We start from the raw sequence: 27,252 nt of genomic DNA, 5'->3' as shown, positions 1-27,252 counted from the left end.
GGCACCCCGGCCCTTCCTGAGAGCTTGCCAGACCCCGGGGAGGGAATTCTACAGAAGTCCTTGTTGGGAGCACTGACCAGGAGGTGCTCGGTTGGGAGAAGAGCTCGAGTTTGTTTTGGCACACGGGGCAGGCTGCATTTGTTTTGCCTGTGCCCTGGACTCGCTGTGGCCGGCTGACACCCCGTTTCTCTGGAACAAGGCATTGCTGGCTGGCCCGAGCTCCTCCTCCTCCACCACGTCCGGCAGCCTTGGACACCCGCCGGCCACACTGAAAGCAGCTGTAATTCGGTTAGTGCAGAAGAGACAGCGGCCGCTCCCAGGGTAGGGTCCGGCGCGAACCAGCCCCGCCTGCCGTGGGCTTCCCCGGAGCCCTCCCCTCCCTGGGAGCCGCTGGCAGAGGGTCGGGCCGTGGGGCCACCTGGGCAAGCCTCCCTTGAGTCATTGTCTCTGGTCTCCGGGACGGACCGCACAGGACCAGAGGACGGAGGGCAGGAGGCGGCGGCTCACGGCATGGGGGCTGGGGAAGTGAAATGGAGGAAGCGAAGCCAGGTGTCTCCTCCCGGAGCAGCTGGTGGGGCTGCCGTCGGGCCCAGGGCTCAGGCTGCCAATTCTCTATCAGGACTTAGAGGTGACACCCCACCCGAGGGCTTGCTTGGGTTTCCTCTGGGTGGGACTCTGAGGCATTTCAGGACTGGGCCTGTGTCCGGAGGGATGTGCCCAGCTCTGCCCCAGCGGCCGCCGAGAAGCCCTCCTCTGGGCCCCGAGATGCTGTTCCTCACAGAGGCTCTTTCCTCTTTCCGTTCCGCAGACAGAGGACGCTCCCAGCGCCGTCTGCAGCGGATCCGCCCTCTCCGCCTCTCTCTCTGCGAAGACGCGTCTGCAGCCCCGACAGCCACGCTGCCCGCGGAGCGCTCCTCCCCACGGCGACGCTGAGCTTCTGCCCAGGAAGCCCAGGCATCTGCACTTCCCGTCTGCGGCCACATGCTCGGTGGGTTGGGAGATCCAGGGCTGCGGCCCTGACGTGAGAGCCGCCCCGCTCCGGGCACGAAGGCCAAGGCCCTTCCACGCTCACGCTCTGTGCTCCCTGGGACAGCGGGTGGGGTTCGCCCAACGTCCCGGCAGCAACCACCAGGGCCGGGGCGCTCCCTCCCGACTCCCAGCGGGGCCTCGCAGGCCGTCTGCCCTCACCTTCTCCCACCTGTGTTCGCCAAGTGGGACTGCTCTCCCTGTGTGTCTCTTCCCCAGGTAAAAACCGAGTCACAAGCTCCCCGTGGACACGTAAGGCCGGTCGAAATTCGGAGGAAACTGGAGAGCATCCCACTCACAGACTTTGCAGTGACCCCCGTGCCTCCAGCAGGTCCCAGAGCCAGAAACGGGAGTCCCGGTGAGACGTCAGGTCCGGCGAGAGCAGAGCGGCCCGGGAGCCTCTGGGGAGGATGGAGAGGTAAGACGCAGCAAGCTGGGGCTTCGCAGCCGTCCGGGGGCGTCTGAGCGGGAGTCCGGCCGCTCAGGGCAGCCTCGCAGGGCACGGCCGCCGCGGAGCCACTCCCGGGGACCCCCATGGAGGACAGGAGCCGGCACGTGCGGGGCGGTCCTACAAGGAACACGCGGGAAGGTCCAGCAATGACGCCACAGCGTGGAAGAATCGTGAAAACCCCAGGCCGGACGCAATAGGATTCTGTGAACAAGGAGCGCCCGGAGCTGGTTGATCCGTGGGAAAAGGAGGCAGAGCGGTGGCTGCCCGGGGTGGGAGGGTGGGGGCGTTCCAGGCGGAGGGGACGGGGTTTCTCTTTGGGTTGAAGAAAATGTTCTAAAACCCGATCGTGCGGACGGACTCACTTCCCTGTGAAGACGCCGTGTGCTTCAGACGAGATCGGGCGCGTTCAGGGTGGTATGGCCGTAGCCAGCCGTGCGCTTCAGAAAGGTGAGCTGCGGGAACGCGTCACATCTCAGCAGAGCGTCGAGCGAAAGCGAGGAGCCCGAGACCGGCTGGGTGCTTGCTGGGGGCGCCGGGCACGCTGACCTCACTAGCACTCTGGGCGAACGGCTGTGCGCAGCCCGGGCATCAGACGTCGGCCTTCTGAGATCTGGGCCGTGCGGAAACTGGTTTGCTTCAGTTTAACCCCGAGTCCTCAAATGTCAAAGAACTTCCCGAGGGCGGCACCTGGACACCCGCACTGAGGTCTGCAGGCCCGTGCTGCCTGCCCTGGGAAGGCACTGGTTCTGGGAGCACCTGACCCCTGGCCAAGCAACCGGAGCCCTGACCGGACCCCGTGACCCCCCACAGCTCCCCGGCAGCTGTCCGCAGCCCAGGGTGAGGACTGTGGACAGCTTGAAACAGACTCCCCAGGCCCCGAGTTCCAGGGAGGGTCAACGTGCAGCCTCTGGGCTGCCGTCTGCGGGCCTTCGGGGCCGACACGGAAGCCCTCCAAGTTGCTCACGAGGGGGCTCAAGGGCCTTGGTTTTCTGGAAGGGGGAGAGGGCTGGCTGACGACTGGCGGGTTTTCAAACAGGGGAAAGGATCCGGCAGGAAGCGGCAGAACCAGCTTTTATCTGTAGACAGGATTACATGGGGTCTCAGTGGGGCTGTGCGATCCCGTGCGGAGACCGATGCCTGTGTGCGCCTCCCCGGGGAGGGTTGGACGTGATCTTGCGTGGCAGCCTGGGGACCCGGGACAGGACTTCTCACAACCTTTGACTATCCCGGCGTCCGGCGATTAGATGGCGTGGGGGGAATGCCAGCTGGAGATACGGGGAGCCGTGCAAACCCCGTCGGATTCTGTCCCCGAGTGAACACTACACTAGGTGGGGCGCCTGGGTGGCTAGGTCGGTTAAGCATCTGCCTTCAGCTCAGGTCACGATCTTGGAGTCCCTGAATCGAGCCCCGTGTTGAGCTCCCTGCTCAGCCTGGAGTCTGCTTCCCCCCCCTCTCTTTCTTCCTCTGCCTCTCCCCTCTGCCCTGCTCATGCTTGCAAGCTCTCTCTCAAACACAAACCCAAAATCTTTTAAAAGTACACTGTAGGGGCACCTGGGTGGCTCAGTGGGTTAAGCCTCTGCCTTCGGCTCAGGTCATGGTCCCAGCGTCCTCAGATCGAGCCCCACATCGGGCTCTCTGCTCAACAGGGCGCCAGTTTCCTCCTCTCTCTCTCTGCCTGCCTCTCTGCCTGCTTGTGATTTCTCTCTCTGTCAAATAAATGAAATCTTAAAAAAAAAAAATAAAAAAGTACACTGTATGTTAACTAACTTGAATTTAAATAAAAGGAAAAAGAGTGAAGTAAAAAGAAATAGAGAACACCAGATCGCCCTGAAGCCTCCCCCCCACCACGGTCCAACATAAAACCCAAGACACTGGGATGCTAGGCCCTGCCTGCCGCTCGGACACGAACGGGGTCTCCCCGCCCCTCAGTCCCCAGCCCTACCCAGGCCTTCCCTGCTGTCTGCTGGGCAGGCGGCTCCCCCACACGGCGAGTGGTCGCTTCCTTCCCTCACGTTGATGACGGATGTCACCTCTTCTTTTTTTTTAAGATTTTACTTATTTATTTATTTGAGAGAGCGTGCGTGTGAGAGAGCACGAGCAGGGGGAGAGGCAGAGGCGGAGGGAGAAGCAGGCTTCCCGCCGAGCAGGGAGCCTGATGCGGGACTCGATCCCAGGACTCTGAGCTGAAGGCAGACACTTTACCGACTGAGCCCCCAGGCACCCCCAGAGGTGACCTCTTCCTAGAAGTCACTCCTGACCCCGCTCCTTTCATCCGGACCCACGAGACACTTCCACCGCCTGGGGCGCTCTTACGGCGCTGGCAGTTTTGCTGTGGTCTGTCTCTGTCCTTGGGTTATCAGCTCTGCCTGAGAAGGGACATCGTCTCCTCTGGCCTCTGCCGGCAGTAGAAGGGTGTTTGGCACAGAGGAGATGCTCAGCAATAGTTGTTATTACGGGAGGGTGACTGCGGGAGCCATACTCATGTCCCTGAGCTGTGGGGGAGCCAATGAAGTAACCCACGCCCAGTGCCCAGGACACAGTGCTCAGGAAGTGCTGGGCGTTCAACATGTTTTAACTTCTCCGAATTTTCAGGGCATTCATTATTTTAAAGAATTTTAAATATGTCTTCCTGGGAAAGGAATATGTCCAGTGTTCCCCAGTGAGCTGGAGTTTCGGGGATGCAGTCCTGGTACTTTTAAAAGCCGCAACCGCAAATGTCGGCATCCCGAGAAGACTCAGACGGACTTGGGGCTCCGACGCAGTTTCCAACACTCCCACCCCGGGAAGCCCGGCGGGAAGTCCGCGCAGTCCCGCTTCTGCACTTTCTGTGGTCAGGAGAGCTCCGTATTTCTAAAGCAAAAGGTATTTCCAGTAGGCGCTGAATGTTCTCAAATCCACAGATTCCTTAGGGTCTCCTTGGCTCGTTTTTAAAGTGCCGCCCATTCCCTATTTGGAAGGGATTAGGGGGAAGGAGTCCTGGACGCCGGGAGCTGCTACACATCACCCTGGAGATGCCCGTGTCTGTCATGGCAGCATAATCCCAGAAGCACACACACGCGTTCACACCAGACCGGAGTCTGCAGTCCTGGCCTTGTCTTGGAGGAGGCGTTTTACCTAGGACGGAGCCTGGGAAAATCTAAGGTGCCTGGAGAACGCGCTGGAGGCGTTCCCGCACTCTCCTGGTGGGAACGGGTGGTCTCGCTCGCCCCCGGGCCTAAACATGTCTTGAGATCAGCTTACCTAGCTCAGGCCGGCCTCTGAAGTGTGTGTGACGGATGCTGCTCACAGGCAAGTACAAGGGTAGGATGTGTCCCAGCGAGGGCTTGTCCCAGGTCTGCATATATTTCTGTACGTGTGGGTGAGTGTGTGCAAGTGTTAGTTTGGGGGACAAAATGCAGTTTTTGCTGCCACTTTGTTCTGCTGAAACTGTGGGGGGGGAAATACCTTAGACATTTAAAAAAACAGTCCCCTTCCGTAACTATTTACTATTTTATGGCTGTGGTTTGCCTCCTGGTCCTATTCTCCGAGCTCCACGTATGCTCGGTGTAGACCTCCTCCCGCGTGCCGGGGACCTGGGCTAAGTTTTTCCTTTGGTCATGGCTGCTAATTCCTTCGGACGTTCTGTGAGCTGGTGTTTCACAGATATGGACGGCGAGGCTCTCCCACGCCTCCGGGGCCGGGAAGCATGATGTCCGTGGCTCTGGCAGGCACCCCCCCGCCCGGCTTCTCCAGGACCTTATAGGGAAGCAGGTGGGAGTTCCTTTGAGGACCTGAACAGCCCGTCTGGGCCAACTCTGCGTCCCATTTCCAGGAAGCGGAATGCGGACACCCCCTGGGGCACGGCTGCTCCCGTCCCCTCTTGCCTCTCGTGTTTGAGAGCCTGTCCAGAGGCTCCTGGAGCCACAGCAGAGGGGGGGTCATTTTGCAATTACACCTTGGGGAGCTGTGGGATGCTGGAGGCTATTCCTGGAAATTGATTTCCTTTAGCACTTGGGTGCCAGTGCATGGCCCCAAAGGGAGGACTTGGGTCCTGCTGGCGGTTGTCCAGGCTCCAAGAAATCAAGGGACGTCCCTGGGAACTCGGAGCCCAGCGGAGACCACTCAGACCAACCCAGCTGTGGTTCCGGGACAGAGAAGCTCTGTGTCGCCCCGACCCTGGGTTTCTTTGCGGGGTGGAGACTAGTTCACCCCCAGAGAATTGGGATTTTAGAGAGAATGGGGGGGAGCGTTCGGTCTGGCCCATGACATGGCCAGCACCTTTGACACAGTGCTTTGGGCTTGAAACAGTGTCTACGAACACATTGACTATGGTCCTCAGGACTGTGTTTCAGAGTCGGGGAAGGGTGTCAGTGTGTTCATGATCCCGGGGCACCAGGTCTTCCATCCTCAGTGGGACCGAAAGTTCCAGCAACAGATCCTGTAGGACGAGGCCCCTGAAAGTCACAAGGGGTAGCTGGGGACAGCCTCTCCGACAGACACGGCAGCTCGTGCTCGCTGAGGTCTTGCTGGGACACGGCGATGGCCTGACGCACGTGGGGAATACCTCCAGGACACAAGACTTCCACCGGATCACTCGGGGAGTGTCCTGGGCTTGAGTCCCCACACCTTCAGCTCCACCCACGGGATCGTCTGTGCAGCTACCGCAGGAGCCCCTACTCTGCGCCGGGCGGACTTGCAGGCGCTGAGCGCAGAGCTGGGAGCGGACTGCAAGTGTCTTTGCCGCAGGGGTGCCTCTTCAGTAGAGGGCTGGTGCACGTCTTCTACGACCTTTCAGGCTTTGGGGTCCCTGTGGTCTTGCTGCTCCGCTCCTCTGGAGCAGTCACAGACACGACACGTGGGCCACACGTGGCCGGGCCTCTGACGGCTTCCTCTGACGTGGAGGCAGCCAGCCTGTCTGCTGGATGAGCTCAGGCTGTCGTTCTCGGGTCCTGCTCTGGCCAACAAGACGGAAAAGCTCTACTATGTCTATGTTTTTAACACTTCCGTGGAACACCTCGGTCCTTGCCACTGATCTCAGAGCGCACCCCAGCCCTCAACCGCCTGTCACCTCGCAGGAGCTGTCAGGACAGCAGAAGACACCCGCTGGGGGGGGGCTGAGTTGTCATGGCCCCGAAGCCACACGCTGGGGTCCAAAGCCCCTGGACATTGAAGTGAGACTGTGTTTGGGGACAGGAGCCCCTAAGGGAGTGATGTAGGTAGCTGAGGTCATGCGGGTGGGTTCTAATCCGTCAGGACTGGAGTCCTTATAAGCACAGGAGATCGGGATAGAGGGATGGCCCTGTGAGGACCCGGAGAGGACGGTCTACACCCCAGGAGAGGGGCTTCAGGACACCATCCGTTATGGCCACCAAGCCCGCTTGTAGACCTGCCATGTCCCGAGTGTAGGAGGCTCCCGAGGGTCCCAGCGGAGGGAGGGATGGGCGGCCTCCCCGCACTGGCCCCGGGGTGCTGGGAAGGCACCCGCCCTCCCCTTCTTTCTTTGTCCTGCAACAGCCCCAGATGGGCAGCGGCCCCAGTGGCCGCCGGCTCCTTTGGAGAGGGCACCGGTCTCGATGGAGAGAGCGCGCCGAGCTGCGGCTCAGAGCCCCTCCCGGCCTCCACAAGGTGGAAAATACGCATCAAAACCAGCTGGGGAGGGGGGCGCGACGTGCCCCCAGTGGGGCCTGTCTCCAGGACGGCCAGGCCTCTGGCGGCAGACGCCGGCGGCAGCAACACTTGAGCCGGGCCGGGCGTCACGGAATCTGAACGCCGGAGCTCGGGAGTCGTTAGAAAAGCAAACAGCCCGCGGTGGAGCCTGGTGCCGAGCCGGCCCCAGCCCCGGCGTCTACGAGCGCGGCGCGGACGCCCAAGAAGGAAGAAGCCCATCGGGGCGTCCGGCGGTTACGGGGCTGGAGAATCAAACTGGCTTGTTTCGTTTGTTTATTTTGTTTGTTTGCTTTTGGTAACTTGCAAACTTCACCTCCAACGACGGCAGTAACAAAACCCGAGCCGGTGCTGCGGGGAACGTTTTACGTGAAGCAGGTGCCCCGTTCCTGGTGCAGCGCTGCTCGGGCCTGGGCAAGTGTGACCGGAGAGGACTCTTACCGTCCGTCCTGAAACACAGGTCGTTTTAGAGGCTGAGAGTCAAGAGCGCCAAAGTCTCCGCCTCAATGCCTGGGAACCCCTGCGGGGTGTCTGCCTCTGGGGCCTGGGAACCCCCACGCCACCCCCAGGAGGGGTCCTGCACAGACGCAGCCCGAGCCGCTTGCCTCGTCTCGGCAGGACGGCCCTGCAGGGATGGCCATGGGACGTGGCGGACGGCACGGCTGTCCCTGAGGGCCACACCAGCTCCGCTCGGGCTCTGTCACACGCCTGAGTCTCCGGGGCCGCGAGGCTGTGAGGCTTCAGGGCCCGCGCCTCTGCTGGGGTGTCCGGCCCCTGTGGGTGCGCGGCCCCGGGGCAGGCAGAGCGGGGCCCGCGGCGGGCACGGGGGTGTTAGGGAGTGCGGTCCACGACCCCCCGATGTCCCTCCCGGGTTTGACCCGCGTGACGGGTGGGCGGCGGCCTTGGCGGTGGGGGGAAGGGGTGGCTAGCAGAGGCCCAGGCCCTTTTCAATCCCTCTAGAATATGCCAGCCCCGACTGAAATGTGAGTTTCTCTGATGAAAACAGCCACTTCGAGCGAGAACTACCCGTGGAAGTGCGTCCCAGCCTCGTGTGTTTGGCTCGCCGGGACGGCAAGAGGGTCTCGGCCCAGGTTGTCCGCGGAGCAGAGCGCCGCAGGACAGAGGGCCTGCAGGGCAGGGGGATGGGGGCGGCTGCTGGCACGGCCGCGGGAGGCTTGCTGGAGGCCGGGCACTGTCCCTTCGGTTGGAGCGAGGGCTGGGGACAAGGGCAGTGTGGGGGTTTGAGGGTCACGGGGAACTTGGCCAGAGGCCTGCCCAGGACCCGCTCGCCCAGCGTTTTGACCTCAGCCTGGCTTTTGGGGAAAAGTCAACTCAGGAGTCAGCAGGCTGTGGAGGCTCTGGTTGGGTCTGTGGCAAAGGGGGACCAGGGGCTGCAGGACCAGGATACGCCTGCGCACGCGCCCCCCACCCCCACCCCGCGGCCCTTGGGCCGTGATGCTATCTGTGTCTCACGTACTTGGCTAAGAAGTGTGCATGGGGAAACCGAAGCCAGAGCACATTTTTTCCCCAGCCTTTTCCTTCAAGCTTCTGCAGAAATAACTTTCTGCAGACAGGCTGGCCGGGGACAGAGGCGTGTTTTGTGTGCAAACAATGCTTGCCTATTCCCTGGGAAACAACACCGGGTTACCAGGCAGCTTTGCTTGGCAGGGCCTCCCGTGGCCGGCCTCCGCGCGGGGCTGCCTCTCCAGCAGCCGCTCAGGCAGGAAGGGAGCAACCCCGGCGACAACAGGAAGCGGGCCGGCCGCTCCGGCGGGTGTCCGGCGTGCCTGAGCCCCAGCCCTGATCCCAGCCACCCGGCTCTCTTCCCGGGGGGAGTGACCTCAGAGCCAGGAGCAGCAGGAGCAGGAGGGGGCAGGAGGCAGGGCTGGGACCCACAATCAGGCCCCTCTCTGCCGGGCAGCAACCCCGAGGACCAACCCGAAGCCTGTCCTGGAAGGAGCGGGTGTGGGGCAGGGTGGGGCGGGGTGGCGTGGGGTGCTGCGCTCCCGGCACCTGCCCTCAGGCCTCCAAGCTCTCTGCTTGCTCTCCCCAGAGTCCCCGCTGGGTCTGGTTTTTACAGTCACCCCAGGGGTCCCTGCTGCCAGGCCTTCCTGCCCACCCTTCCTCGGCTCTCCTGCATGCAGCCTCTGGGAAGGGTCTGCTCCCATCCGCCCCGACCCCATCCCTAGAGCATCGTGTGCTCTTTCGCCTTTACCCGAAGTTCAAGGCTCTGTCTTGTCTGTGCAGCAACGTGCAGATCTTTCATTATTTTATTTTATTGTTATTTTTTATTTTTTACCCTGTTTATTCCTAAGCTCCTTACTCCCGTGTTGACCCCGACTCCTGGAGGTGTGGCTCTTGTAAGCCGCGTGCTTGCGTGAGGTCCGTGGCTTTGTTTGGTGTCGTGTCTTTCTGTCTCTCTGTGGCCCGTGTGGAGCGCAGGCACAGGTCCCTGTTCTCTTACTCTGCAGGAGACCAGGGTCCTTGCGAGTCCCCCCACACCCCCACCTCCACCCCCCCCCCGCCCCGATGCTCTGTGCACGGGCCGTGCTGCTCCTAACTGGGGGGGTCAGTAATGGTTGCAGACCGCGCTGGCACAGAAGCCCTCTGGCACGTCCGTCCCCGTGCCGACTGGCCAGGGATGCGCACGGATCCCCAGAAGTCGCGTTTCTGGCCTCTCCGACAGGAACGCGCTCAACTTTCCCAAGCCATGCCTGGTTGCTTTGGGCGTGCTTGTGCAAACGCAGGTGTGGGCCTCACCCGTGAGTGTGACGGTCCTTGTGCCGCAGATCTGTCGTCTGGTCGCTTGCCAGCTCCTGCCAGCCCGAGGTGCACGCAGACCTACACCCGCAGCTCAGCTCCCATGTCTCTGATCGGTGACGACGTAGACTCATTCACCTCTAAGGCCACAGGATTTTCAAGCCACGTCGTCGCACGCCTCCATGCTCATTTCTTTAATATTTCACTCTCAGATGGTTGTAGAGAGACGTTGTGAGAAACGGATCCCACAGACTCTGCCGTCCATTGCCCGGACTGTCACCCAGCTAGAATACGGAACCACACCCTGGAAATTCAAAACGCGGAGTCAGCGGGGCACGAGGCAGTGGGCAGCGAGGGCTGCGTCGGAGAGAGTCCCCGTCTCCCGCTGCTCCACGGAAATCCACGGGGAGCGCTGGACCACGTGCTTGTGCTGCTCTGATTGGGCGGTTTCTCGGGTTCGGTGAGGGAGGGACCCCAGGGAGGAGCAGGGAATCGGGGAGACCCGCTGGAGCCTGCTGGGGTGCTGCAGGCAGGAGACCACCTGGGCCGGGACTCCGGTGGAAGGAAAGGACGGGCCTGGGGCTTCTTCTGGAGCTGGGGTTCATGAGACTTTCCGCCCACGAAAGAACACATGCCTCCAGGGCTCGGGGATGCGCTAATCCGACGATGCTCCGGTTTCCCGAGATGCTGAAAGAGGGCAAAGTCACAGATGCGGTGGGTGGAACTCTGGAGGCTAATTCTGCCCAGTTGGCACGTCTACGAGGCCTGAGCGGGAGAAGGGTGCTCAGTGGGGAACGGCCATCAGTCCCAGGGACGTCAGCTTGCGGACGGTGTCGTGTGGGAGGGGAGGCGGGAGGGATTGGGAGCTGGAGGGATGATCGCCGGAGGGGAAGAGCTGAGGAAGGCAGCTCCGCGCGTCTGAGGAAGTCAGCCCCAGTCTGGGCGTCTGACCTGGGACCAGCTAGGTAAGAAGTATGCCTTCTGGCACTTTCGGGATTTCTCCGTAGACTGGGGGTCTAAGCCCAGCTCAGGCTGAGGTCTTCCTTCCTACCAGCTTAAATATGTCTCTATCTTACACACTGGCAGTTGTTATTGCTTTAATTATAGAAGCAACACATATTTATTATAAAACATTTGAAAAACGGGCAGTGGAACTGCCCAGAAACAATAATTAGTGCTCCTGGATGTCTTAAAAACATGGGTATGTGGAGCAATGTATTTATAATTTCTATTATATGAGGCTTTGTCGTGGCTTTTAACCCCCGTGTATGGGGTCCGTTTTCCCACGCATCACGCGCCCCTCCGGGAAATGCGAGTCAGTGCGGCGTCACCTTTCTTAGACTTTGAGAAGAGGAAACTCGAGTTGCTCCCGCTCCTGGGGCTGCCCTGCTGCTCCCGGTGCTCTCGTACGTGTTTTGTGAGCTGCGGCGACCTTTCCCTCCCGAGAAGGATGCGGTCTTGCGCAAGCTTCACGGTCACGTAGCCAGAGTCGTAAGTCAAGGAGACCGACGGCCCAAGAAAATTTTCTTGGAGGTCGACAAGAAGAAAGTCACATTAACGATCCGTGGGGACGTGTCTCCCTGCTCACTCTTACTTCCTCAACGCATGTCTGCAGCCTTAGAAACGAGCGGGAGAAAGAAAACTGAGCCAAGAGTAAAAGCCAGTGGGGCCCGGAGAGGATCCGGCTGGTCTAGCAGCCTTCCCCGGAGGTGGGAGTCCTTGGTACAGCAAGGCTGGCTTTATGTTCTCCTGCCCACCTGCAGCCCGAGAGCTCTGGGCGGCTTCCAGGTGAAGATGAGGGGCTTGAGAGGTGGTCCGGAAAGGGTGGCGGGAGCCGGGGTGGGGGGGGCTCGGTCCTCCCAGTCCCGGATGCCTTTGCCCCAGGACACATCAGGTGGGCTCTGTGAAGTGTGACGTCTGCCAGCTTCACGGCACAGTGGCGAAGGAAATGGCCGTTTCTATGGTTGTCGTAAATACGAGTGTGTCCCCCGCACACAATCTAAGGGAGCCGGCCCCGTACAGGAGAAGACAGGCAGAGGCTTGCGACTTAATGGGATGCATTTTATGAGTAGTAACACATGGTTTTATTAGCTCGGTTTGACCAGGGAAACGGAACTGCTTGGAGTGACGGAGAATACGGATGAGGGTGGGGAGGAATCCCTGGGCGTCCAGGCAGAAAGACAACGGCACCTGCAGGCAGAAAGTTGAGTGATCCAGCGTTCTGGACAGGACGTGGGGAGCAGGGAGCGTAGCTAGAACCTGTAGGCAGGAATCCGGGTGAGGGCGTCGTGGGGTCTTCCAACGAGCCAGGGCAGGGGGAAGTGAGTCCATGAGGCCTTTCAGAAAGCAGTACTTGAAAGGACGTTCTGTCTAGTCAGGAGCTTATCCGAGTAATCAGGTCACGGCGGTCATTTGCACAGGGGGCTGGCTTGGGCATCTGACTGCGGGGTTGGGGCTCCTACCTGCCCCGCCGTCAAGGCTGTGCAGGTGGGGGAGCCTGCTGCTGGCCCGAATGGGAGGTTCGGGATGCTGGGGAGGGGCGTGAGCTCCGACAGGAACTGGTGAGCTCAGCACTGGCCGAGAAAAGACAATGGATATTGTCTACATTTTATAAAGTCTGCAGTAGACTATATAAAGTTGTGAATGTGACCCCAGGCAAGCCAGCCCTTGAGGAAACACACAGGCGCACACAGACCCTGGGCAAGGTCGCATTCTGTCTCACCCGGATTTTCTTCCGGGGTGCCCAATTTTGTTGGAAAAGAAAGGCGTGTAGCCGTTGAATGTCTAGAGAGACTCCGACCTGCATTTGTGGCCAAGCAGCTGGACACCAAAGACACAGGATCTAGCGTGGGGGGGACGCAACTGGGGACATTCTTGGCTGTCGCATGCGAGAATGCTGCTCCCCAAATTCCCAGATTCCAGGAGTTAAAACACACCAGAGACACACCTGACTTGTGCAGATTCTTCTCCCCCGAAATCACATTGAGTGTGACAACGTTCCCTCCAGAACTGCTGGAAAAATTTAAAACCTGGGACCCGTAAACACGGCCATCTCTGTGGGATTGGTTAAACGAACAGTCCTCTCCACGGGATGAATTTTAGGCCGCTTTAAAAAAAGGTGTAGGTCTGTTTGTCCAGATATGGGGGACATATGATTAGTTATCATAGAAAGTTGAAGAGAACGGAGTGTATAGACACACACACCCGATTATTAAGTTGTACAAAGGACGCGCATACGCAAGATTTCGCATGAACACGTACTTTATAAGAAGACAAGAAAATGTTCGTGCTGTGCTTATTTTGGAGGCAGGACAATTTTATCTCTCACGTTATAATCTTCTGTGCCCTTCGATTTTTTTGAAAATTGGTATTTCCTATGTTTTTGGATTTGTGTTTATCTAATCTCCCCCGGCCTTTTTAGATTGAAGCACGGTTGACACGTGACGTCCCATCGGTGTCCGGGGCACACCACAGTGATCGATAAATCCGCGTGTTCATCGTGCGATCTCCCCTCAGTGTCCCCATACACCCCACGGCGATACCGTCCACCAGCTCCTTGGGCTGTGCCTTTCATTCCGCGACACATTCATTCTGTAAGTGGAAGCCTGGGCTTCCCCGACCCCCTCCCCTCCTGGCGACCCTCAGTGTGTTCTCTGTATTTATAGGACTGATTCTGCTTTGCTTATTCATTTGTCTTGTTTTTTAGATCGCACATACAAGTGAAATCGTATAGTGTTTGTCTCTGTCTGTCTGACCTCACGGATCATCATACCTTCTAGGACTCTCCATGTTATTGCAAAGGGCAAGATTCACTTTTTTTGTGGCTGCGAAGTATTTCATCGATCTCTCTATCCTCCGTCTGTCTCAAAAGGAAATTCGGCCCATGCTGTTCTACAAAACTTCTTTTGCCGAAGAACATTCACCTTGAATACCTTCCAAGTGCGTCCTTTTCAACTTGTGCCCCGGATTTCCAATACGGTCGTCAGAAGTTACGTTACGTTCATGGAAAATCAGAAAACCTTCCTGCAAGACCGGCGAACAGTGACTTGGGAATTGCTTCCTGCGGCAAAGACGAGCTGGATGCTGGCGTCCTGCCCTGGTGGGGTCCCCGTGAGGGGCCTGAGCCGAGCTGAAACCCTGCTGCCCGTGGTTTCCCACTGCCCACCGTGGACTCCAGAGAAAGCCCCCCCTGCTCTTCTCCTGGCGTTTCTCTTCCCTGTGTCCCTGAGCATCGTCTGTGTGCGTGGGCTTGAAAAAACCGCTAACCCAGTGGTAAGAACGCCTTTCTCCGAGTCTGCCGGCCCCTGGGTGACCGGACGGCCAGGAGACCAACTCTGATGCCACCGACATTACTGCTTTGAAAACAAATGGGAACTGGTCTGTCTGCCGTCACGGACCGGACTGCGGAGCCCACGGCACAGAACACGTGGTCATTCCTCCTGCCAGCCTGTGACCCTCAGAGGATGGACCCCACCTCGGGGCCGGGGCATCTGAGGGGAGCCCTACAGGTCTGGCGTCCAGCAAGCCTGCCCCACGTTAGGAGGTTCCCCACCTGTGGGTCCCGGCCACAGCGTAGCTCTTCCCCACGAGCATGGCCTTGCCTCCCGTCAGCGACCGGGGCTCAGCCATGGGTCCGGTCACAGTTCAGCAGGTCACAGCAGGTCACACTTCCTACTGGGGTCACCCAGCCACTCTTACTGTTTCCTGCTTTTATTCTTTATCTTGGCCGAATCCAGTTCTGGAAATAAGGACTTTTCTCCGCTCACTGGCTCTGGCTTCACGTTCTGCTGGGCAGGAAGAGCACCGGTCCCTGCTGGGAGTCAGGAGGACCCCGTGGCCGGGACCGAGAGGCGTGGATTCCTCCATCCCGCAGCCCTCCATGTGCGTGGAGAGAAGAGGGAACTTGCTGCCCCGCAGGGCTCCGCGTCCTTGCTGGAACCTTCCTGCCCACGCTGATGCGGCAGGTCCACCCCGGGGCCCTGAGCTCGCTCCCTGTCCCCGAAGGACTGGTGCACACGGAGGGGACCCCAGGGCCACCTTCCTGTGGTGGTTTCTCAATCTTTTGTGCTCGTGCCAATCCGTGTGTGTTTGATGGTGACAGAGGCACAAGATAGACCTTGTCTTGAGGCTTTTTTCCCCACTAAAACTGCACCTTTCAAAACCTCCTTTTCTCTTTTTACTGACCCAACCGTCCGTCACAGCATGGACGGCCATGGGTCACTCATCCCCGGCCCCACTGGCGGGCACGTGGGGCTCCGGGGCGTCCTCTGCCAGCGTCCCAGCCGAGACGGCTCTCCCTGACGTCTGGTGCGCACCTGCTGGGGCTTCTAGAGAGCCCGAGGAGCTTAGCCGCATCGCCGGACGTGGCAGGAGCCGGTCTCCCTGCTCACGGAGACGGGCCGTCTTCCTGCATTCTGACCTGTAGAGCTGGTTACAATCCTGAGAGGGTTCGCGGATCCCCGTAAGGAAAAATGACCTCTCATTCATGAGAGAGGAGCGCCCGTGGAACCGGCAAGGCTGACCGTCCTGGCACGTGACCATGAGTGTTGCAGGGGTCCCTGGTGAGTTTGCACCCTCTCCCCTGTGCTGGGTCTTTCTGATTAATTTGCAGGCGTGTCTGGATCACGGTGCCCATGTTGTCTCCATTCAATGCATAGGAACAGACTTCGGCCCAGCTTTTATAAAAAATAGTTTGTTGATTGTGTCAGAATTATTAAAATGTTAGATTATGTTAGCTATTTAAATTTGTAAAAAGTTTACATTAGGAAGACTGTGAGTTTGTCTCCTGGGGCTCCTGGTGTCCCGCTCGGCCCAGGAAGGCACTCTGCCTGTTAATCTCTAGAGCGTCGCTTGTAGCTCCCGGTGGCCGCCCGCCTCGCTGCCCTGATTCTCGGTGACATCAAGGACCGAGCGCGGGCAGGGCTGCTCTCCTGCAGACCCACCCCCGGGAGCCCGGTCACCGTACGACCTCGCTGCTTGTGAGTTTTCTTTCCACCAGACCCGGTTCCTGGGCGTGGCGGCTCCTTCCCTCTGTTAGGTCCTTCTAGGCTCTGCAGGAATAAAAGAATTCACTGACCAGGTTCCTGCGCGAAGGCCTTTTGGAAAATTCATGGGCTGTTTTTGGGAAAGTGTTCTGCTTTTTTTCTAAATAAGGGGAGAGAAGCCAGGATGATTAATCCAGGCGAGGCCTCCCCTAATTAATTCTTCCAAATTTCTCTTTTGTCCTGAAGGAGTTTGCACCCGGTGAGGGAGTGACCTCAAGCCACAAGTGGCCAGCGGGGCTCCGTATGGGCTTTGCAGGGACTTTCCCAGAGCAATCGCCCATGGGGCGCCCCCCCTCCGCCGCCCCGCCGGTGGCTCCGCTCCCATCCACAAAGGTGATTTTGCCAGACTTTATCAGTGTTTTCCTTTTAGGGTAGAATGCACAGAGGTAGGAAACCTTCACTATGCTCCTCTGTTTTCAGTTTGGAAAAAAATGTGAAGGTCAATGTTGTAGATTTTTTAAGCGATAATATCCTGTGGCATTACTAAAAGAGCCTGGTCCTTGAGGTGACCTGACAGGGGCAGTGTTCCTCCGGCAGGCCCCCACGGTGGCTCCCACAGACCGTGAGGCAGTATCGCTTACGCGGGGCGCGATCCGCTGTGCTGAGCGATCATTATGTCATGTGAGACCAAAATTGTGTTGCATGTCGGCTGTGGGGCGTCTAACGCAGGGAGCCGAGGGCCTGGAGCTTCCCTGCCCATCTCTCCACCCCCAGGGGAAATGTGAGCCCGGGGCTGCCGTCCCCAGCTGGCCTGGCTCCCCCATGCGCACTGGCGTCTCCCTGTTCCTTGGGTTCTCCAGGACAGGAGCTGCCCTGCCCGTGGGGTCCTCCCATGGGGCTGCCCTTCCCGCCTGTCTACCCCGGCGGGTTTCTCTCCCCATTCCGTGTCCTCCTACAGTGCTGCTTCTCATGGCCTTCCCCGATAATTCTGCAGAGAGCCCTGGGCCCCCCTCAAAGCTATGACCTCAGAGTGCTGCCCAGACCAACTTGGGGACCACCCTGAGCCCTGATCCTGGCGCCAGGTCCACGCATCCCACAGAGTGACAGAATGTGGACAACGCCTGCCTCCCGGGACTGTGGGCTCCGCGGGTGACGTCCGGGAAGAGACCGCACCGCCTGATGTGGACAGTTGTGGGAGGAGCAACGGAGCGGATCTCAGCTCCAGACTCTCCTCCGGCCTCCACGACTCGATTCAGTCCCTGTAAGACATACGTGTGCAGCTGCAAGCCCTCGTCTCACTCTTGGATGCCCCCCCCCCACACCCCTCACACCCCTCACAGGTGCGCACACAGGTGTGGGTGCGGGAGCCGGTCCACCCTCCCCCTCGAGGTGGGGACAGGAGCTCTGTACCTGGAGCCCTTCTTGGAGGGTCAAAACCTCACTGAGGAGAGTGTGCGTCTGGCACACAGAAGGAGCTCAGTCTGCGGGAGGCAGAGGGCATTAGGTCAGGGTTCCCGCTGCTGAGAAGGCCTTTCTTCACTGCCCGCCCCCACCGCCTGCCCAGCCCCTGCCCCACACTGTAGTCGGGGTGCGGAGTGGGGTTTGCGCTGTGCCATCACGGCGCTCCTGGGTCCTGCCGAGTCGGCTGCTAAGTCCGGAATCCAGCCCAGGCCACGCTCATGTCCACCCCCGTGGACTGTCAGGTGCCCTTCACCTCCGCTCACGCACATCCTTCTCTTAAAATCCCGCACCAGTCTGCATGCTCTGTGCATCCAGCCCCAGCCGGCGCTGCCCTGCAGAGCCCGGGGTTCCCTGACAGACTCTCAGAGCCTCTGTTGGTCCTACGACTCGCCGCAAGCCCCCCGAGGCAAGGACCTGGCCATCCTCCCCAGATAACACTGACTCACATTAAGAGAACATTAACCACACTGGGCCCTCAGCTCCTCCCCACTCTGACTGTCTGGGGAGAGCAGCCGGGCCCGTCCACCCTTCCCGGGGAGAAAGTCAGCCATCTCCGGGGACAGCATCACCAGGTGTTGGCGTTGGAAGTTTTCTCGGTTGAGCCTGGTTCGTTCGCAACTTGCTTCAGTCTGCAAGTCCTCTCCAAACTCCAGCCAGCCCCCGAATGCCTCACTTAGAAATGCAAACGGACAGCCAGGGTCACAGACGCTGGAGAGAGACTGTACACGAGAGACAGACTCAAAGGAGGCACATCAGAAAGCAGGTATGCAGAAGAAACAACAACCAGGGAACAGAAGAACAGGAGTTGACTCAGAGATCCAAGACAGCGCTGCACACACAGATGACGATTTCACGGGCAGAAGATGACTGATCTTGGTCGGGACGGAAGGAGGAATACGGATGGATTCAGACATGAAAGCAAGATCATCCGTTCAGCCACCCGTCCATTATCTATTGATCACTTGATTGACAATCTGGTCATTCGTCCATTATCTACCCGTATCTATTAATCTATCATCTATGTATGTATCTACCCATCATCCGTCTGTCCGTCCAGCGATCAGTCCATCCCCCTACCCGTCTACCCATCCCCCTCTCTCTACCCGTCTGTTACTGATCATCGATTTTTCTGTCTCCCCCGAACTCTTTCTCTGCAACCACCGGATAAGGCGCTTCCCTAAAACAAGGAGGAAAGCTAGGTAAGATGGAAATCTGGGAAAAGGGCCCAACACAGGAGGGGAAGAGAAAGGAAGAAGCTTTCTCAAGGCTCAGAGAAGTTCTGAGGTTTTCACCAGATGCGTTGAAACCTCTGGCAATGCTACTAAGAGGTACACGGAACTCTGAGCAAGTAAAAACACGAGGCAAAATAACTTCCGGGGAAACCCATGAAGGCTGTTTGGGGAGGGAGGCTGACGGCCAGGCAGTGGAGAACAGCACCTGCCCCCGGGGGACAGTGTCCGCTCCGGCCCGCAGGGCGGGGAGGCCGTGAGCCGAGTGTGGAAGAGAACTGACCTCTCTCCGTCTCCAGCAGAAAGGCAATCAGGAGACTCTACTGTCTTGATTAATCAAGAAACAGCAGGATTAAACATTTATTAAACTGAAATAAATGTCAAGCTAAAGATCTTGACAGAGATTGAAAATATGTTCCTCGAAGAAGAAGGGAAGGTTTGGGCATGGAGCCCAGGGCTTTTTAAATATAAGCTACTTGGAACTCTCTGATTTCACTGTGTGGACGCACTCCCCTAAAAATAGGAACAATTCCAGAGCAGAAGGGCCAGTAGAAGAATGTGTACACGCAGCCCCCAGAGGCCTAAACGACGTGCAAGCTTTGCCAGCAGGATTCTGTGTTGACGTTTTACTAAAGAGCCAGTCAAATGGGGCTTTCATTTATGCTGTTGGAGCTGGAGGAAGCCTTTCTTGTCCTTGGGGCCACACCACAGTCACCCTCTCTGGGAAATGCTTCTGTGACTGGATGCTTAAAGGGCCAACACCTGGCGCTGCTCATACTTGAGGTGAGCCTAGGTACGCTGCTCTCCGTGGGGGCGGGGAAGGCTCTGGAAGCCCTGTCAGGGGTGGGAAGGAAGCATCAGTCCTCTGTTGTTCGGATGACGCCTCTCCCCACCCAGGAGAGGCATGCGTTGTGGGCTGTCTTCACACCCTGTTGAGAGCGTCATGTCCCCTCTCCCCTGCCCTCCCCTCCCTGTGGGATGGCTCTCTTCACGTGCTCTCCCGGTGTCCTCAGTCAGAACATCCTCTGACTCTTCTCCCCACGGAGGAGACACCATGCGGGTCCAAGAGCAGAACCACAGCTCACCAACTGCCCCCTCCCAAGCCTGCCGTGGGAAGTAGGGTGACCAGTGGGTCACAGAGGAGTCACTGGGGGGCAAAAGAGCAAATGGAACGTGAAAGCTGGTGCTGAGTGACCGGCGGGTCTAGACTGCAGAGGCAGGCCCAGGACGGGGGCTAGGCTGGGCGCAGGCAGGGCTGTGGCTGAGCCGGGGGGGCGGGGGCTGACCGGGGATCTGGACTCGCCTTCTACCAGCCACGAGTGCATTTCATGAGATTTCTGTGTTCTGGTTCCTTCGGGGTTTGGGAGCTCTGGACCCTGGCCACTTCTCCTTGCTCTGAGACATGATGAATAGGGACCCACTGTTCTTACCTGGGTACCAGAGCGTGGGACAGGGAGACAGAGGAAGTGGCAAGACCTTAGAATGACATTAAATGAAGGGACACTGAGGCTCTTGTGTAAAGGCCGCGTCATATCAAATGAAGTAAAACCCCAGGCCATGGGAACACTCAACACTTTTTTTAAAACCCAAGCCCGTGTCGAAGTATTAATGCAGCAAAACACCTCTGAAAGAAGACTAAGGAGGCTGGCGGCTCCAGCATGCGAGGCCAGGTGCCCGGGGGCGGCATGTCCGGGGCCGGCGCTGGCACGATGCGTGGGCAGGGCTCCAGACACACAGCCCCAGAGCTCCTCCAGGGGACGGGGCTGCGGGTAGCTCTGGGTCCATGCTCACTCCCGGGACCTTTGGCGTGGGCGAGGCAAAGGCAACACTGGGCCAAGTCTAGTCAGCTGTGTTTGAGCAAAGGCCTGGTGATATGGGAGCACCAGTCACACCAGTATCAGATCGAGAGGAGCCAGAGGTCGGGGGGGCAACACTGCAGAGAGCCTGGGTTTTGGAAAGCTTGTTTGGGGAGACAATAGAAGAGGGAGCGTGGAGAATGTGGAGTATGTCCACCATGGAGGGCGGTTTCCAGATAATCCAAGTGATCCCAAGTGTCCACTGTTGCTCCTTCCAAAGACAGGTGAGAATTTGCAGCAATAAGGTCTGATCTAAAAAGCCAAGCCCCGTGCGTATCATCCATAAAAGGGTGCTCATAGACTTGGAAATCACAGTAAGGAAGAAGGAGCCATGCAAGAAGGGTGCTCATGGACCTGGAGCTCACATGGGGAAGATCGTGGAAATGGAGAGTCAAGAGATCACCAGTAGGACCTCTCCAACACTGCCTATGTGGCTATGACGGAGCTTACAGGAACGGTGGGCACATGTTCGAGCAGGGTGGGCCATCAGGAGGCTATGGCTTTCTCTGTGCAGCCACTATGGTTGGACTGTAGAAGCCCATGACTGTTGGGTGCACAACAAAAGAAGGCAAAGTCCCTCTGCACCTGTCCTTAGGCGACACATGCTGCCTCCAGCTCCCCAGACTCAGGACAGGGTCCGCTGCTGGCCAGCTCAATCCCCAAGCCATCTAGGCAAAGGGCGTGTGGGAGCCAGACTTGAGCTTGATCAAGCTGGGCTTGGAGCGGTGCAGCATCGTGGAGCTCAGTGAAGAGGGCTGGGGCTGTACCCACCTTCCTTCACAGGCATGTGGTCTTCTGTGTCCTCCTACCATCGCGGATGGGGGTGTCATTCATGAGAGGTTCCAATTTGCACCACGGACAGGGACTAAGTCTGAATTAGAGCCTCCAACCACTTGCCCTTGATCCCTGTGTCATGGAGCCTGTATTCCTGATGATCTACTTGGGCCACCCCTTGGTGGCAGGTGCTCTTCTTTCTTGGGTGACCTCCACTGGAGAGTGTCTGGGCTGTGTAGGTGCTTCTGGGGTCACCAGAGCAGGACTTAAAGTCTCTGAAAAATGTCCTCCAGATGCAAATTCTACCAAGAAAGAAAATGGCCCTCAGTGCCAGGTCCTGCCCCGTGGAGATGTTTGCCAACCTTACTCACTCATGGGCGAGGGTCCCAGCCAGCCAGGGACAGCCGCAGAATGTGAGTCTGCAAGGCTGGGGCAGGGCTGGGGTCCATGCTAGCTAGGGGAGATGGTCTGGGGAAAAAGATCAAGGGTCGCTGTGCACTCCAGCCTTACGGTTAGGGTAATTCGTTACACTGGCGAGGTCAATAGGCGAACTTTGATCACCAGCAAAGTCTCTAAGATTGTTGTTGACAAAAGTGATTGGTCTCACAGACCTGGTTCACATCCAGGTCTCAGATGTGAACAGGGGTCAACCCACACAGAGATGGTGAGGGCAGGAGAGCTGTCTTAGTATCCACATCCCGGCTCAGCTTTCCCTGGGTTCCTTGGTGCGTGTCTCTGACCACCGAGGTGCTCCTTCTGAGACACGCCGTCTCTGAATTCTGTCATGGATTTGCAACATTCAGTCGACTCCTGATGATATTAATTCATCTGTCCAGGTAACGTGTGGTTTTATGTCATTCTTGGGGAGAAAAGAGTTTGTGGGAGCATGCGTCTGGGGGATGCCACCTCTGGTTTTGAGTCCTGGTTCCTGGAACAAAGAGAATGACCCTAACGCCTTTCAAGGGTCATGCCCTACTTCCTGCTCAGTGCAGAGTGATTGGTCCATGACAGCTGGTTCGATACCGACTTCCCGCCCCTGCAGTCACCCGTGAGAGCTCCTTTCTGCCTGTGTTTGTGGCACTGTTGCCTATGAAGGGTGTTTATGAACGCTGGGCAGCTGGTTGTCTTTGGAAGTCCTGAAACAAACCTAATGTCTTGGCCTGTGCCACTCTTCCCACTGGGGCCATCTTGGACTGATAGTCACCCTTCCCCAGCTCTGTTTTCACTTTCCTCTGTATCCAGGTTAGAGTCCATGGGTCTTCTTTTTAGTGACACATTTGCTAATGCCCTGAGCTCCCTTGACCTGCTCTTGATCAAACCTGAGACGCAGGTCACCTCAATCCTGGATGAATCCAAATATTGACCTGCTTTGTTTGTGCAGCCAGGAAATGAAGACAGCTGCCGAGAACCAACAACAAACTAGGTTGATATCAACATGGACTGGTGATCAACAACCCCAAAGAACATCTTGATCGTACGGCCATGCGACAAAGGATCACAGCCAGGACACACCAGGAACTTCAACTTTTCAATGATTGAAAGACAACAATCCAATTTTAAAATGGAAGAGACTGAAACTCAGTTTGGGTGTTTGAAGATACCCAAATGAATAATAAATACATGGACAGGTGCTCAATGTCACTCTTCACCAAGGAAAGGCACAGGAACACGCAGCAGCCACCACAGCACGCTCATCAGTATGGATGAAGTGGGAAAGCCTTCCCAAGAACCTGGGGGGATCTCAAAGAACTGGACCCTCCATTCTACAACAGTGGAAATACGAGGTTCACTCTAGAACGCTCTTTGGCAATTTCCAAGAAAATTAGACAATTGACTCCCAGGTGCATATTGATGAGAAAAGAAGGTGTATTTCCACAACTTGTAAACCAACATGCACAGAAGCTGTATTCACCGTTCCTGAAAACTCAAAACAGCTCATGTCTCCGTCAACAGGAAAATGGATAAGCCAGTTCACTGAATGGACCTCAACAGAAAAGGGAGAAGAGAAAAAACAACTGAAAACCCACAAGAGCTGCATTGTGAATCTCAGAGGCAGATTTTTTCCTAAGATTTCTTTATTTGCTAGAGAGAGAGAGAGAGAGAGGGAAGGCACGAGCAGGCGCAGGAGGGGCCGAGGGAGAAGCAGCTCCCCGCAGAGCAGGGAGCCCAACATGGGGCTCCATCCCAGGACCTGGGGATCATGACCCAAGCCGAAGGCAGACACTGCCCCCACGGAGCCCCCCAGGTGCTCCTCAGAAGCAGACGTTACGAGAAGAGTCCAAATATAAAAACGTGCACACTGTGTGACGATTCCAGCATGTGCGGGTTAAGAACCAGCAAACCGGGCACCTGGGTGGCTCAGTACATTAAGCATCTGACTCTTGGTTTTGGTTTGTGATCTCAGGCCCATGAGATCAAACCCGGCATTGAGCTCCACGCCGAGTGTGGAGCCTGCTTAGGATTCTTTCTCCCTCTCCCTCTGTCCCTCCCCCAGCCCACCTCTCTCTCTCTCAAAACGACCCCCGCCCCCAGCAAACTCAGCAATGTCTAGAGGGCTCAGAATCATGGCCACCAGTGGAAGGGGGGGAGAAGGTGGACCAGGAAGGAGTAGGGGAACTCTCTGGGGGAAGGGCAGCGGTCCGCCGCTTGAGCCCGGTGCTGCTTCCTCGGGTGCATACAGCCGTCAAAATCCATGAACCCACAGTCTCAAGTTTTGGGCATTTATACCTGCACTGTAGGTGAAGTTGTGAGGCCTCACACAGACTGGCCCCACCAGCAGGTGCATTTCAGAGTCCACATGTGCTGTGAGCCTGGCCTTAGTGGGCGGGGTGCGGGGGGGGGGTGCGAATCCCAGGCTTGCCCAGGGGCCGAAGACGGGTTCTGTGTGCCCAGCAGCACAGCGCCCGCCGGAAGAATGCCAGCCCCTCGGCCTAAGGTAGGGGCAGGAGGGAGACATTCACAGCCGCTGCTGGAGGAGGGCTAGGGGAGGTGGTCCTCAGGGAACAGCGCAGTCGGGAAACGGAGGGCAGAAAGTTCACGAGGGAGAAGCGTCTGGGACTGGGGGTCATTTGCCAGAGATCGGGACAGGCGCATCTGGAAGGGGCTTGGGTCCAAGCCAAGGCATTTTTTGCCTCTGTACTTTGCTGAGCTACAACATTCTTGGTTTCAGGCCATGGCACATGTCTAGGGAAGCGGCAGGGCTTTGCTCTCTGACCAAAATGTCCTCAGAACAGGTGAGTGGACTGAGCTGACTTCCCCCACATGCTGGGACAAACTGTTTCTGTCTCACTCACGTCGTGCGTTGTTGACAAGCGCTCGGGCACGAGCTGTCTGAGAGGCGATGTGCCCCACCGTAGTAAAAACACTTTGGTATTCACAGAATCTTTTTTCTGAGATCGAAGCTCATTTCCTGATGGCCGATGGGTGTCCGAGCACGGAGAACCGTTTCTAAAAGGGGTGTCATTTGAGGGAGAAGTGACGGGTCCTTTCCCTGTAAAGCCTGTCCTGAATGTCACATTCTTGCCCGACTGGCCCCAGGCGGGCTCCTCCCGTGGGCGGGGACCTGCTCCCAGACACGCCGGGGTGGCGATGCTTCTGATGGTGCTTCTAATCTCAGAACTCCACCTTGCACACACAGAGGCAGAATGTTTCATCCCAGGGAGACGGATGGGTGGGAACCCTGAGAAATTCGGGAGAATGCTATCCGTTTCCAGGAACAGCGTCCGGTCGGAGGAGAAGCCCTGGGTGACATGCCCACCGCAGCCCCACACCCTCCAGGAGGGCTCGTCTCCTGCTTGCTCTGCATTTGTGGCCGAACCTTATCACCCCACATGCCCCGGCTCTGGGCTGTTTTCACTCTAAACTCACACATTTGGGTCTTTCGCTATAGTGACTGTCCACTTTGAGGGGAGCCCTAATACCCTGAACATGCAAGAAATGGGCAGCATTTGAAGGGAGCAAAGGGGAGGCAGAGCGTGAGGGAGAGTCAGGCGAACCCCAAGCTGGCCGCCGAGGCACATTTCCAGGAGGAGTCACCTTCCAAATCCTGGATTCAAGGCCATGTCACCAAGTCATCCTTAGTCGGGTCTAGGTCCCACGGACCCGAACTCGGACCTCACGCCCCTGCATTTCCTGGAGCTGCTCTCTACCTGGCACAGCCAGGCCCACAGCCCCGCCTGGGCCCCACTGCCCTCTTGGCCGCCATGCCACACTGGACCCCCGTGGGCGGACCCCACGACGCAGCATGGCCTTCACCCTGTCGGTGCTGGCCGCACAGGCTGGAATCTGGTTCGGAGGTGGTCTTTCGCCTTCCCCATCCCGCACTGACACACGTGCGGACCGTACGGGACCCCACCGGGCGGGGGGCTGTGTGCTCCGACCCGCGGCGGCCCCCCCGAGCGGGAGACGAAGAGCCGCAGAGGGCAGGAGACCTGTCAGGTTCGAGGGAACCGTGCGTCCACGAAGGAGCGTGGCCAGACAGTGACCCGATTCCCAAGACTGTTCCCCCGCAAACGACCCATTATGATCTGCGGGAACAACTCTTGAAGTCGACGCTCTCGTGGCTGCCGCGTCCCTCCTGTCCTTTGTGAAGACGGTCGGGGACGCTGGAGCCGGGAGCGGCCGCCCCTCGGCTGGGCTTCACCTCGTCAGGGCCGGCCCTCGAGGGGCTCCCTGAGGGCTCGTGCGCACTCTGCCCTGGGAAACAAGGAGCGGGTCAGAGCCCCGGAGCAGAGCCGGGAGGAGCGGCGTGCCCACTGCTGGACCAGGGTGCGGCCCGGAGGACGGGGCAGGGACTGGGCCGGAGCCCCGGAGGCCGGACCTGCTGGCCCGAGATCTGACGACCGCACCGGTAGGACCCAGCTCTGCGGGAGCCCCGGGGAGCGGAGTTTCCACACGGCCGTGGTTTGAGCCATGCTTTACCGGAACCTGGCGCCTCCGCCTGTCACCTCGCTGGGCCTCAAAGTCACGACGACCAGGGAGGCGTGCGAGCTGTGCTGCCCTGACGTCGTCCGGCATGGCCGGCACCCGGGCCTCACTTTTCCTCGTCTTTGGAGCAGCTGAGGTTCCAAGGGGGGCCTCGGGCCCCGGGGTCCTGGCAGGTCGAGTGTCATTTCCCTCACGGCCACCCCCGGGGCCGGCGCTCCAGACGGAGGGGAGAGACCTGCTCTGCTCCTGATGCTCGTCGGCCCGGCCTAGGGCTGCCGAGTTTAGGAAGGTCCGGGAGGTCACTGTCCTGTCCCCCCTCCGCTGTTCTGTCTGAACTCAAAGGGCGGAGGCTGGAGGGCAAAGGGGCCCGTGCCTGGGACAGAGATGTCAAGACGTCCCTGCCCGTCGCGGCTTTGGGGATGTGCCAGAACGCAGCAGGGCCCGGGACCGTCCTCGCATTCGGAACCTGCCGCCCTCCATGGTTGGAACTGGTTTGTGGTGGGCTCTGCCCCAGTCACCCTCTAGGCGCTCTTGGTGACAGCTCCATGGTCTGCACCCGGTCCCTGCATGGGCAGCCCCCAGGATGCCCTGGGACCCCTCTGCTCCTGGCGCTCAGGCCCCTGACGGTCCCTCCCCTGTGTGTGGACGGGAACTGAGGCTCGTCTCTAACACACGGCTACGGCCGGCGGCCAACGAGACGGATGTCCCTTCCCATAGGTTACAGACAGACCGTGGCCTCTGCTGTGCCCTCTCTGACCCTCACACTTACTTGCCACGCAGAAGCGAATGGCCATGTCGTGTGTGGCCCCATGGAGCACCCCGTGGCTGGAGCACGTGCCCCGTGTCTGTGGCCCGAGGATCCTGGACCTGCCAGCAGCGTGTGAGTGACCTCGGGAGCTGCCCTCTACACGGCAGGGCTGGGGGCGAGCGTCCTTGGCTGACGGCTTGACCGCAGCCCGTGAGCGTCCCAGACTTGGAGACGCCCTGCCGAGCTGCACCCAGACTCCTGACCCACAGATGTCCGCAGGTAGCCAACGGTCGGGCCTCTGAGTCCGCACATCCTGAAGAAATGTTTTCCGTGACAAAAGGTGAGTAATACGACCCTTTCTGGAGAGTTTTGTCTGACTGTGCTGTGGGGCTCA

General features: G+C 58.5%; 1 protein-coding gene across 5 annotated transcripts; it reads left to right on the top strand.

Annotated features, from left to right (window-relative positions):
* LOC106004326 lies at positions 1 to 25,792 on the top strand. Of its 5 annotated transcripts, none has more exons than XR_006607573.1 (5): positions 1 to 288; positions 809 to 988; positions 1,358 to 1,444; positions 13,302 to 13,473; positions 13,587 to 15,954. XR_006607573.1 is itself a non-coding variant. In XM_045083016.1 (4 exons), exon 1 carries the CDS (start codon positions 8,263 to 8,265, stop codon positions 9,307 to 9,309), a length of 1,047 nt encoding a protein of 348 aa, XP_044938951.1. In that variant the 5' UTR covers positions 7,192 to 8,262; the 3' UTR covers positions 9,310 to 11,668; positions 13,302 to 13,473; positions 13,587 to 15,441; positions 22,566 to 25,792. The 5 variants fall into 5 exon arrangements, 2 of the variants coding, with proteins under 2 accessions (XP_044938951.1, XP_044938950.1); XR_006607571.1 differs by having other exon boundaries at positions 1,246 to 1,444; XR_006607572.1 differs by having other exon boundaries at positions 1 to 321; positions 1,246 to 1,444.
* The last annotated feature ends 1,460 nt before the right edge of the window (positions 25,793 to 27,252 follow it).

The sequence above is a fragment of the Mustela putorius genome, unplaced genomic scaffold, assembly GCF_011764305.1.
Source record: "Mustela putorius furo isolate JIRA1106 unplaced genomic scaffold, ASM1176430v1.1 tig00000680_pilon_pilon_pilon, whole genome shotgun sequence".
NCBI lineage: Eukaryota > Metazoa > Chordata > Mammalia > Carnivora > Mustelidae > Mustela > Mustela putorius.
Note: the sequence above shows the minus strand (reverse complement) of the source record. Positions and strands in the feature narration are given on the sequence as shown.

Coding starts and splice junctions, on each gene's coding strand:
- LOC106004326 (XM_045083016.1), top strand. CDS start 8,263: ATGGGGGCGGCTGCTGGCACGGCCGCGGGAGGCTTGCTGGAGGCCGGG.